Source organism: Piliocolobus tephrosceles, chromosome 9 (genome assembly GCF_002776525.5).
Source record: "Piliocolobus tephrosceles isolate RC106 chromosome 9, ASM277652v3, whole genome shotgun sequence".
NCBI classification, from domain to species: domain Eukaryota; kingdom Metazoa; phylum Chordata; class Mammalia; order Primates; family Cercopithecidae; genus Piliocolobus; species Piliocolobus tephrosceles.
Genome location: NC_045442.1, coordinates 37,776,170 through 37,788,576, shown reverse-complemented (window position 1 = coordinate 37,788,576; position 12,407 = coordinate 37,776,170). Strand labels below are relative to the sequence as shown.

General features: G+C 37.2%; 1 protein-coding gene across 1 annotated transcript in view; it reads left to right on the top strand.

Annotated features, from left to right (window-relative positions):
* The window catches only part of CC2D2B (coiled-coil and C2 domain containing 2B), a 113,712-nt gene that overhangs the window by 44,414 nt on the left and 56,891 nt on the right, over positions 1 to 12,407 (top strand). Inside the window, 5 exon segments of the mRNA XM_023206253.2 lie at positions 2,200 to 2,299; positions 2,493 to 2,605; positions 4,989 to 5,166; positions 8,381 to 8,531; positions 10,296 to 10,443. Coding sequence (XP_023062021.2) covers positions 2,200 to 2,299; positions 2,493 to 2,605; positions 4,989 to 5,166; positions 8,381 to 8,531; positions 10,296 to 10,443 — 690 coding nt within the window.

Here is a 12,407-nt window from a genome sequence, read left to right as displayed (position 1 = left end):
GGAAGCGGGAGTATTTTAAGTAGGAGGAAGTGGTTAGCAGTTATTATCAGTTAAGTTCACTACTAAAAATGTTCATTGGATTTCCTGACATGGAGATTATTGATAATCTCAGCTAGAGCAAGTTTTAGAAAGTTACAGTGGCAGAAATGAGGTAGCAGAAAGTTGAAGAAATAGCCCTGTCTTCTCGTGCAGGTGGCAAACTCTCCTTGTTAAATGTTAGCAACACTGCATTCAGCTTAGAGAGACTGGATGTGTCAGTCGGTATAGATGATAGATTGTGTTGTCTTCTGCCCCTGAACCCAAACCACAGCACTGGCAAATAACACAGAGAACCCAGATTTCTTATATTGTCTTCACTCATGTTCTCTGTTTGGCACTGCCTACCTGGAGAAGATTCAGATAACTGCCAAAGAAACTTTTAAAATGAGAAAGAAAATGCAAGCTATGCAAGCAGGAAATGCAACAACATTTGATAAAATAGCATCAGGACCTTCATCATTTCCCAGAGTCATTTGGCTCAGAATAGAAAGGAGGAAGCTATAGACCCTGCCTCAATAGTTTCCCTCAGAAGAAAATCTGGGCATAACACCCATTGTCTAAGTTACTCGTAACACTTATTCCCTAAATTATTATAGATTGAAATCACTTAGGAAGTTCTAAAATGACTGTTCTAATTTAGTTAGTATGGGGTATGGTCTGGATATCATGAGTTTTAAAATGCTTCCCTGGTGATTTTAATATGTAACAAAGGTTAAAAGCCATTGGTATTAAAGAACAGCAAGTTAATTGATGTCATATTGATTGCCCTGAAACCAAAGAAAATAATAACATTTATTAAGTGTTTGTTTTACTCCAAGTCCTGGGCTGAGCACTTTACTTAAATTAGTGCATTTAATCCTCACAACAACCTACACTTCAGATGAGAAAAGTGAGGCATAGAGTTCTTAAGTAACTTGCCCAGATTCTGTAGTGCCATTAATGAGGCTGGATTTTCAGCCCAGGATACTACCACATAGATAATATCTGCACTTAGTCACCTGTATTCTATTTCAGAAGGTAAAAAGCATATAAAAGCTTTTAAACAGCTCTACTGAGATATAATTCACATACCATATGGTTCACCCATTCAAAGTCTCCAGTTCAATTGTTTTTAATAAATTCCCAGAATTGTGCAACCATCACTGCAATGTAATCTCAGGATGTTTTAGTCACCCCCCAAAGAAATCATCTTCCCATTAGCGGTCACTCCTCGTATGTGCAGACGTAGGCTTTTATTTCTTTTGGGTATGTGAGTGGAATTGCTGGGTCATATGGTAACTCTGTACTTAACATTTTTGAGGAACTGCCAGACTGTTTTCCAAAACAGCTGCACCATTTTACATTCCCAACAGAGCATATAATATTTTACCAAAGGATTTCCTTCTTAAATGATTAAAATGGAAAACAAACTTATACTGAAAACAATAAACTTTTACACTACCAGAAAAACTTGACTCCTAGATCAATAATTTTCTGACACTGTTCAGATAACTGAGATTTTATTGAACTACTAATAAAAGAGGAATAATAGTACTTCATAGGGTTGTGATAATTAAATCAGCTAATACGTGGAAAGTACTTACACTATTGCCTGGCACATACTTAGTAAGTACTCTATAAGGATTAGCTAGTAGTAGTAGTAGTAGTAGCAGCAGCAGTGGCAGTAGTGCTAATGCCATGAACTGTTTACTGTTTATGCACAAACACCAACTATGACTTACCATTTAATATCACCATGATCACCTGCCCTTATACCTGCTCAGGTTCTCACAGCTTCAAAAATATGAGAGAAAGAAAAATGAGAGGAAACAGGGTATGTGTCCTTTGATTTTTATCTCCCCATTCCCCTGTTACTTATTCTCACCAGAGTAAAGGTTTCTTGATGCCCTTAGAAAGGGCTGTAAACACTAATGGTAAATGTACTGAGAAGGGAGAAATCTCTGAAAGCTGAGAACAAGATTATAAAGTTTTTTTTAATATTTATCAAATTGGTAATTTCCTTAGAATGTAAAATTACTTGTAAGGGATTGGTTTTGTGTGTGTGTGTGTGTGTGTGTGTGTGTGTGTGTGTGTGTGTGTATGTGTTTTGGCAAAAACTGGAACAACTCTCAAATACCTCCATTATTTCTGCTTTCGGTAATTCCGTTTATTATTAATTAGGATAAAAATGAATAAATGTGATGAACAAGAGCAAATCTCAGAAATGTCCGAAACTGAGAAGAAAAATGAAGGAAAAGAACTTAATGGGAAAAACCAGGAGGTACTTATATTGCAAAATAACATTAAACGCAACTAGTTATAATATTTTATTTTTTGATAGAATATGAAATCTTGGTATTTCTAACAGTTATCCAACAAAGTGACAAATACATGAAATAAATGAATTTTAAGAATAAATGTCCTACACAAGGGATGTACATGACAAATTATATATTTATTTTTTTTATTTCTAGAGCCTCTCATATCTAGCTTCAGATGAAACAGAAATTGAAAGAATAAAGCCAATTACTTTGAGGCCACAACTTTCTTTCACTGCAGAATTAACAAGCTTATCCAAGTGTTCATTGTAAGCATGTTTAAATAATTATTTCTTTATTATATATTGTCTATTAATTGGATTGTTTTTAATAATAAAGTGGGATTTCTTGAGTGAGTACCATATGCCAGGCACTCTTAAGTTTTTAAAAACACATTTTCACATTTAATTGTCACCATAGCTCTATAGAGTTCCTTATTATCCTCATCTTATAGCAGGAATGTAGCTTATGGGAAGTTAAATTGCCCAGGTTCACACATCTAATACATAACTGAGGTGGGACTTAAACCAGTTTGGTGTTCTATAGAAACTGTGGTGTCTTCACTGCTAGGCTTCATATATTGATAATTTGTGGGGGTTTTCTTTTTGCTAATTTTTGTTCGGGTATAAAAAGATACAAAGGCACTGTAAAAAGTAACATACCATTGCCTTTGCTTGTTAAAGGAACTCTGGCTTTCGTAAAAACTATTTCACATCAAGAGGGCCCCCTAAACAATTTTCTTCTCTGGCATTACAAACTTCGTTACTTCCCAGTTGTGATTTCTTCCTTGAGCTATAATGTTTTCTCTCTTTGCCTAAAACATTATGCAAAAACAGACATCATAGGTAACCCTGTTTCTCCATCTACTAGGCCTGTGGATCCCATCTCCCTTAAAGAGGATATGGCAACCTAGAGTACTAGGTCTAATTTTTCAACATCTCTATCCCATGGCACACTTGGTACCAGTCCATCTTTGACTATTGGGAATGTGCATCATTTAGCAGTGTTGGAATATACTGGGTACTCAGTAAATGTTTATATTTATTAAATGAATGAATGGATGATTACATTAACAACCAAAAGAGCAGCAGACACACAAAGTCACAATTATCACCACCCACTTTCTGACCAGAGAAGTGCAGCAGTGGAGAAATACTTTATTTGCTCTGTACCTCCTTCCAAAAAGGGCCTGAGATATTTTATTATGTAGGACACCCATATCAAAAGACTATCTAAATAAGGGTAAGAATACAGGAGCCATAAAATGAAAGTTGGAGTGAGAGAGAAGAAAGAGGAGGAAGAAGATATTTGTGCTAGAAAACCTAGACTAAAACTTAGTGGAAGTCAAGGCAAAAGGATGTATGGTGTTTTATATCTTTGCAAAGCCATTGCCATCTGAAGATAACATTGCCGTCATCTATTTAAAACATCCAATTGGATAAAAACTCATTCTCCAGAAAAGAATAATATGTCGATATAGAGGATAGAAGTGAAAAGAATACAGAGATTAGAGAAGAATTAAAAAGAGTTTACAGGTGAAGAGAAAGGCAAGATTTCCTGAAGATAATTATAACCCTGAATCAACAAATTTTTATAATTAATTCATGAACTCATTGTTAAAACTACTTTTAGAGGGCAACAGAAAGGGTAACTTTTATTTAGATATTTCTTGAAAGGTAATTGGGAATATGGTCAAAAGAGGCCAACAGGGAGATAAGAATAAGTAATCTTTTGTCCTCTAACTCTTTGAGAAAGTTACAGAGATGGACAGGTAATAGGGCAGGGACATACTGGGCCCATAGGGTGATTAGACTGGGGAGCAGAAGGGGATTTTATGTTTCAACTTAGGGTTTATCTTCCACCCAGCCTTCTTCCTTCTGAAAAAGAGGATCAAGTCTTAAACATCATTAGGTGAGTTCTCTTGCAGCTAGGAAGATATTCAATAAATGTTGGTTGAGTGAATTAAGGAATGAATGAAAGACTCTAGGAGTTTTATATCAGTCAAGGGATCAACTTAGGCCTCAACAAATGTTTCCGCTAGGGAAGTAACCTGGCCTGCTCCTTTGATCTTTGGGTTCAGAGATAGGGTGGCTTCCCCACTGTCCTGGAGAAAAGGGGTACACAGCCTAAGGTGATTTACAGAGACCTTTAAGAGAATACAGCAAGCCTGTTGCCTTAGAGCCACATCTTTGAAGTTATTGACAACATGGTGTGTGGAGAGTTGTGTGTTTGTGTATGTAGTCTATGTGTGTGTCTTTTTAAAGTTAGAAAATATTTTTAAATTCTTGATTCAACTTCCCCTTACCATTCCCAAGCCCCTCAGTTTTTTCCTCTCATAAGACATGTGGTAGATACGTGCTTTAGTTTCTTTAAATTGTAATTTAGTGAAATAATAGCTGAATTATTTATAGCACCTTGATTTTAGTTCTTCTATTTTTGAGTGCATATTTTGAGCACATCTCTTTCATTAAAAACATTTGACTGGGAAGAAGAAATTTTTATCCACATGTGACAAGTGTTATTTGATGTAAAGATAACATTTGTCCTCTGAAATTATCTTCTGTTTAACATGCTAATATACATTTTGAAAGAACAATATGTTAGGTCTATTGTACTTTTTAAGGGTGATTTAAAGGTTTATTTAATTTTTAGGGATGAACAAAAAAGAAGAGCCAGAATTCAGAAGCTCAAATACTTTATTAAAATATTTTACAACAATAAACAGGTTTCTTGTACTTCAGTATCTCCCCTACAGTTTGATTTTAAAGTCATGTTTCAGCAAATATTCAATATTCAGTTAATATATTGGCCTGAAGTGATATGCTTGGAGGTATGCCATTGTCATTTACTTTTGTATCTTATTTTATGCCATACATAATTTAACATTTTTTGTCAGTTACAGTTATATGTGATAAGTAATTTCTTTGATGTTAAGAGATGGACTGATCTCTATGTGTAGATGATAAGATATTTATAAATGTATAATTCACCACCAGCCTCTTATGCTGTAAGTACAAAGTTATTTGATTTGTAGTGTTCCAAATACTCCTCTCCTGCTAAAATTTCTGCACCCCTGGATGTGCAGCACTACTATTCATTTGCAATGAGGTAGAAAAGTGCTGTTTAAAGTATTATGAGTATCATAGCTATTTTAAGTGTTGAATGATTTCTGTAATATGAACTTCCACATCCCTGACTTGGTGGCTTCAGTCTCTTGCTGTATTTGTTCTTCCTCTTTTTTTGGATTTTTAGATCTCTGTAAGAATCAGATGAAAGAATATACATACAAAAGACCCCCAGACTCTGTGCAAAGATCCCACTGTAAAAACCCCCACACTAATGGAAGAAGAAAATAGGATGATGGAGAAAAATGAGAGACAGTAAAGGAGTCTAGACAAGAAGTCCTGGTGGCCAATAATGGGGTTAAACTTGAAGCTAGACTAGAAAAAAAAAGTTAGGAGGGAATAAAGATTTGTGTGTAGGAAGGGAGGTGCTTGAGGAGTAGGGAGATAATTGTAGTCACAAATATAAATCAAAATCATTTTTATAATGCCGAGAATAATTTTGCTCTCTCCCTGATAAATGTTCTATTCATTATTCATGTATTCAGGTTTACACTGTCTTACAATGTCCCTCTGTTGAAATTCCTACATTAAAAATATGCCGACTTTCCACACTGCATTCCTAATACAAAAAAACAACAAAACAAAACAAAAACAAACAAGAACTATACTTTCCTACTGTTGTCCCTAAAGTAAATTGTGATATAATAATCCAATCACTTGAAGTTTAAAATCTGCCTCCTCAAATAGGTAAATGTGGATTCTGAGTGCTTTATCATCCTATCACTTAGCATGTGAGCCTAACAAACTAAGAAGCGGGGAGGGAGAGGAATCTAGTTAGAGATAAATTCACCATTAGCAAATGCAAAAATTCCAAAATAAATCGATATGACCTAGCCTAACAGACTTTAACCTACATTTTTAATTCTTTTTTTTTTTTTTTTTTTCTGAGACGAAGTTGCATCCTGTTGCCCAGGCTGGAGTGCAGTGGCGCGATCCCAGCCACCACAACCTCCACCTCCTGGGTTCAAGCAATTCTCCTTCCTCAGCCTCCCAAGTAGTTGGGATACAGATGCCCTCTACCACGCCCGGCTAATTTTTGTACTTTTAGTGGAGACGGGGTTTCACCATGTTGGCCAGGCTGGTCTCGAACTCCTGACCTCAAGTGATCTGCCTGCCTCAGCCTCCCAAAGTGCTGGAATTGCAGGCATGAACCAACACGCCTGCCTTTAATTCATTTCTTACTACTACTCTTTATTCATTCATCACGTCAGCCAAACTGAGCTGCTTGTCTTTTCTCACACGTGCTTGTAATTTCCTACCTCTTAGCTTTTGTACATGTTAGCTGCTCCATTTAAAATGCCCATTTTTTCATTCTTACCACTTTTAAGATGCTCAATCTCATCTGCATCATGGTGTTGACAGTTGTCATCAGGGGACAAAACTGGCTCCTAGGAACCCTCAACTGATAAAATTCTCTATCTCAGTACACTTATCTTGCTGTGCAGGAGTTGGCCTCCAGCCTTGTAGTCCAAGAACCTGGGTTTGACAGTCCACTGAAAATGCATCCTACATACCCTAAGCAAATTCACAAGGCTGAAGTGTAAATGCCAACTCAACAATTGAATATATCAGTTCATATTCTCTGAAAGTTAGCCAATTTACTAATTTATAATAAAACTTATTTCACAGAGCTACAACTCCTACAAACCTTTCTGCAGTAGGGATGCCTTTGTCAAAGGGACCAGTGTGGTGTCTTAAATTCTCTCTTACAAGGAAGTAAAACCAGATAACCAGAAAAAATATGTGCCTCTTTGACTTTCCTCTTTCTTTGCTTTATTGGCTAATAAGTCATCACGTTGATTGGCACATTCTTTCTTGTCTTTCAAGGAGCAATTTTCCCCTCTGATTTCCTTCTTAGAGCACATATCACTGTTTTCCCAGGCACTGACAACACAGTACAGGTCAAAATACGATTTTTTTATTGAAAAAAGTGTGCTTAGGCTGGATGCGGTGGCTCCCACCTGTAGTCCTAGCACTTTGGGAGGCCAAGGCAGGCGGATCACCTGAGGTCAGGAGTTCGAGTTCAGCCTGGCCAAAATGATGAAACCCCGTCTCTAATAAAAATACAAAAATTCGCCAGTCATGGTGATGGGCGCCTGTAATCCCAGCTACTCAGGAGGCTGAGGCAGGAGAATCGCTTGAACCTGGGAGGCAGGTTTTGCAGTGAGCCAAGATTGTGCCACTACACTCCAGCCTGGACAACAGAGCAAGACTCTATCTCAAAAAGAAAAAAAAAGAAAAAGAAAAGAAAAAAGTTTAGCTTATAGTTATGACAGTGAAGTTACATGGAATTGTTGTAAAAAACACACCATATAGAATTAGAAGACCTGGGTTTCATGCTCAGTGAACCTCTATGGGACTGTCTACTCAGCACCCCCTTTTCCTTTCTTCTGGAGCTTTTCTTCCCTGCCCACTCCCATAGCTTGTTTAACTCATCCTTGAATTTCATGACCAATGACTACCTTTTTCCTAAGCAATTCAACCTGAGTCTCAGCCACTTATAATAAAAACAAACATATTTTCATATAGAGCTTCCATTTCCTCACTTATAAAATGAGAATATTTATTTCCTATAATTTTTATCAGATTTACATGAGATCAAGAATTTTAAAGTGCTACACAAAATTAAGTTACTATGATATTATGTTATATGTACCTCATATACGTATTCTCAGAACTGTATTCATAATCCATTGTATTCAATTCATTTTCTATGAAGTCAGTAAAAGGCATTACACTTTCAAGGACACGACTGGTCGCTTTTCTCATAATCATGTGGATGAAATGCTGTAGAGCAATACTTATTTTATATTCTGGTATTTTAAAAAAATAAATAAAATATGTTGTTAAGGGTGCTTATTTTTTCCTTTTTCTATGTTGTATTTTTAGTGAGCTATCAGCCATTTCTTTTATATTTAGGTTTATGAAAAAAGTAAAAGAACAAGCTTACTGGCAAAACTATATTTACCTTTACCTAACTACACAGAGCTGAAAGGCAAAACCGTTTTGCAATATGTAGAGTTTAGCTCTGATAAGCTGGTCATGCCTGCCGATGGAGAAGTAGGAAGCAGTGAGTTTATTAAAATTACTACATTCACCCTATTTTCTTCCTGAGTACCATATTCCTAAATGACCCTGGCTCACTCACATAAGTACAAAATCCTGTATTTACAATATATATATATATATTTTTTGAGACAGAGTCTCACCCAGGATGGAGTGCAGTGGCTCGATCTCAGTTCACTGCAACCTCCACCTCCCAGGTTCAAGCAATTCTCGTGCCTCCAGTAGCTGGGATTACAGATGCCCGCCACCACGCCCATCTAATTTTTGTATTTTTAGTAGAGACAGCGTTTCACCATTTTAACCAGGCTGGTCTCAAACTCCTGATTTCAGGTGATCCACCCCCCTCAGCCTCCCAAAGTGCTGGGATTACAGGCGTGAGCCACTGCGCCTGGCCCTGTGTTTAGAGTATTCTGTTAAAAATGAATTAAATTATTCATTCAGATGTTTAACTAGATTGTTTAAAGCTTTGTCTTGGGTCAGATTTTTGGGAAATTTCAAATGAGCAGTTAGCACCCATGCTTTTCGTAGGCCATCCGAGGCAAGGATAGAATGCTGTCTGGAAAGCGAGCTCTGCTTTTGAGTGGGCTGGCTGCTCTGCCTCTACCTCCTTTAGTGAACCTATAGGTGCTCGCAGACATATGGATTTGTCTTTGAACTGCGTAGGGAAGGGAAGAAGAAAATGAGGGAGGGACAGAGAAAAGGAGAGAAGAAAGAAGGGATGTTTCTGTTATTTGTTTTTCAATTGCTTTTACTCCTCTTATACAGTTAAATGTAAGTTAGTGCATCTCTGACAGCACTGTCATTCCTCTCCTTCTCCCCATTATTCCTTTCTTTCACTTTCCCAGGGGTTTTGAAACTACTTGGGCCTATTTGGTGAAAAGTAAGGAAGTATGAATGAGTGAGCGAGGAGGAGAGGGGAAAAAAAGGGCAGAGAATGAGGGAAGAATGGAGTTTGCTTCAAGTCCAGATGAAGCAGAAAAATAAGCTTATAGAGACCTGGGAGAAAAGACTCAGGACTCAAAAAATTTAGGGAACACTGGGCACTCAGCAAAAGTTTTAAGAAGTATTGTTAAACTCTTTGGAGATTAGATGCAGAAGACTTGGGAATGTAGGGAAAGAGGAGAAAGAACAGCTTGCTGGCTTCTTTTTCTGCTGCCAATGGTCCTTTCTTGCTGGAAGCCACTCCCACAGAGAATGGTTAAGAAGCCTCCAGGCATAAAAGGAAGAAAATCGTGATATTCATCTCTACATATCATCTCAATCTTTACCTTATCTTTTGCAGTCCTTGAAGAACGTTAGGGAGGAGATGAGGGAGAGCACTAAGATAAGAGTGGGGTTAGGGCCAGGCGCAGTGGCTCACGCCTGTAATCCTAGCACTTTGGGAGGCCAAGGCAGGTGGATCACCTGAGGTCAGGAGTTCAAGACCAGCCTGGCCAACATGGTAAAATCCCATCTCTACTAAAAATACAAAATATTAGCCAGGCGTGGTGGTTGACACCTGTAATCCCAGCTACTCGGGAGCCTGAGGCAGGATAATCACTTGAACCCAGGAGGTGGAGGTTGCAGGGAGCCAAGATCGCCCCACTGTTCTCCAGCCTGGGCAACAAGAGCAAAACTCTGTCTCAAAAAAGAAAAAAAAGAGTAGGGTTAGCACAGATCTTCCTTTTTGTTCCTAGAATTCCACCAAGTAAAACTCAGGAAAAAACCCACAATGTGCTTCAACTGCACTTGAATCAATTCATATGTTTTTAATGCCCTTTATATACAGATGTGCCTTTTCTTCTTGAGGGAAATGGAACTGAAGAACTCTGTCTTTTGACATCAGGAAAACTTAGCTATTCTCTATCATGGAGCTTAGATGGAAATGGTCTTCCTCTGATACATATGTCACAGTCATTGAGATCTTCTTACTGCAGGTAATAAACTTTTATCTTTGAAAAATAATGCCAGGTCTCAGCAAAGCATCACACAAAACATATTATGTGTAAAAGAGAAAACTTGAGCAGCAGTAGGAAGAGTTTAGTTTATTTGAATGTTGATTTATCTTTTATTTAAATCATTCTACTAAGGTAGTATGTGTATTTATATGTAAGAGAATGTGTCCCTTCAATGCTTGGAATTATAGCCACATAGATGATGAGAGAGTCATTCCCAGAGTCCCTCACTTATAGGCAAAGGTCCAGACTCCCAGGAACTTTATTTCTGGGGCCTGTATATCTCCCAGTCATTTTGGATTAGCAAAGAACCATTTATGCATTATCATGATTCTAGGAGTTCCCAGAAGAACTGGGGTTAATTTTCAGATTAATTATTTGTGGGATTACTAGAAATAAGTACAGTAAATTCTATGAAAATGATGATAATGCTGGCTTCCATAATGTGCTATGTTTGAGGGAAATGGTAAATATAAAGGAAAAAGTTTACTTCATCATTTAAAATAATGAACAATGATAACAAAAAGATATCCTCTCCCCTCCCCATCTTAACACATATTTTTAAAAATAAATGGAAATGAAAAGCTTCATACAACTATATGGCATTCTAGAAAGGGCAAAACTATGGAGACAGTAGAAAGATCAGTGGTGCCAGAGGTTCCGGGGGAAGGGAAGAATGAATAGCTGGAGCACACAGGATTTTTAGAGTAGTGAAACTATTTTGCATAACATTATAATGTTGGATACATGTCATTACACAGTCGTCAAAACCCACAGAATGTACAACACCAACGGTGAACCCTAATGTAAACTATGGACTTTGAGTGACAATGATGTGTCAATGTGGGTTCATGGACTGTGGAAAAAAGGTACCACTCCAGCAAGGCATGCTGACAGCTGGGGAGGCTGTGCGTGTTTATGGGGATGGGGTGCATGGCAACTCTCTGTGACTTTTGTTCAATTTTGCTGCAAATCTAAAACTTCTCTAAAAAATTTTATTTTAAAAATACTATAGTTTTGAAAATTGTTATGCGTAACTAGATTAAATGGAAAATCAAACCTGAAATTAGAGACTGTTTAAAAAATAACAAGGAGAACATTATATATAAAAACTAGTAGCATATGGCCAGAGTCATAGTAAGAGCTCATAAATGCTTTTCTTCGGTATGTAAGAAATTGAAAGAGAAAAAACTAAATGTCAGTAGCACAAGGAGATCCTTGGTGTGAAAGAAACTGAGGTAGTAGGGGTAGTTTACTTACCAAGGAGTTTGACAATAAAAAATATGCTAAAAAATAACAGAAGACAAAAGAATCAAGGTACAGATTTCTTAAAAATTGGGGCCATATTTATCTTCTTAAAAGAAGTGATTAAAAGTGATGAGCTTACAAAAGATTGAAGTCAGTGGGGAAAAAAGACCCAATATATTGGAAAGAGTATGAAGTCCTTCAGAGTCCGGAAGGTACCTATGGTTCTGGAGAAGAGAAACTCTCTCTTCCTCAACTCAGGGAATGAGACAGTCACCACTATGAAGACAGAAATGGAACTTTGATGAATGTCCTTGTTTTGCTAAGTAAATGAGGTCATCTTCTTAGAGACCTGGAGAAGGGCATTTTAAGAGCAAATCTTACAGTTATTAAAGGTCATTCATTTTGGAGCCAGTGGAAAAGTTTTTAATACCCAGAACTATTATTTTGTTATATTTCTTAATATTTCTCTAGCATAGTCTCCACAGCAGCTATTCCTAATCTTTGCCTCATCATAATATTCTTTGCATTTTTCTTGGAGTGAGATGTTTGTCCTCCTCACTCTGAGGCTAACTTTTATGCAGGTAATTTGGAACGCTCTGTATTTTACAATTCTACTGATGCATTTATATCCTTTTCTTGCATTATCTTCAACTTGTCCATCTCCCTAGGCTGTTGGTCTTTTGTACCCAAAAGCCTTC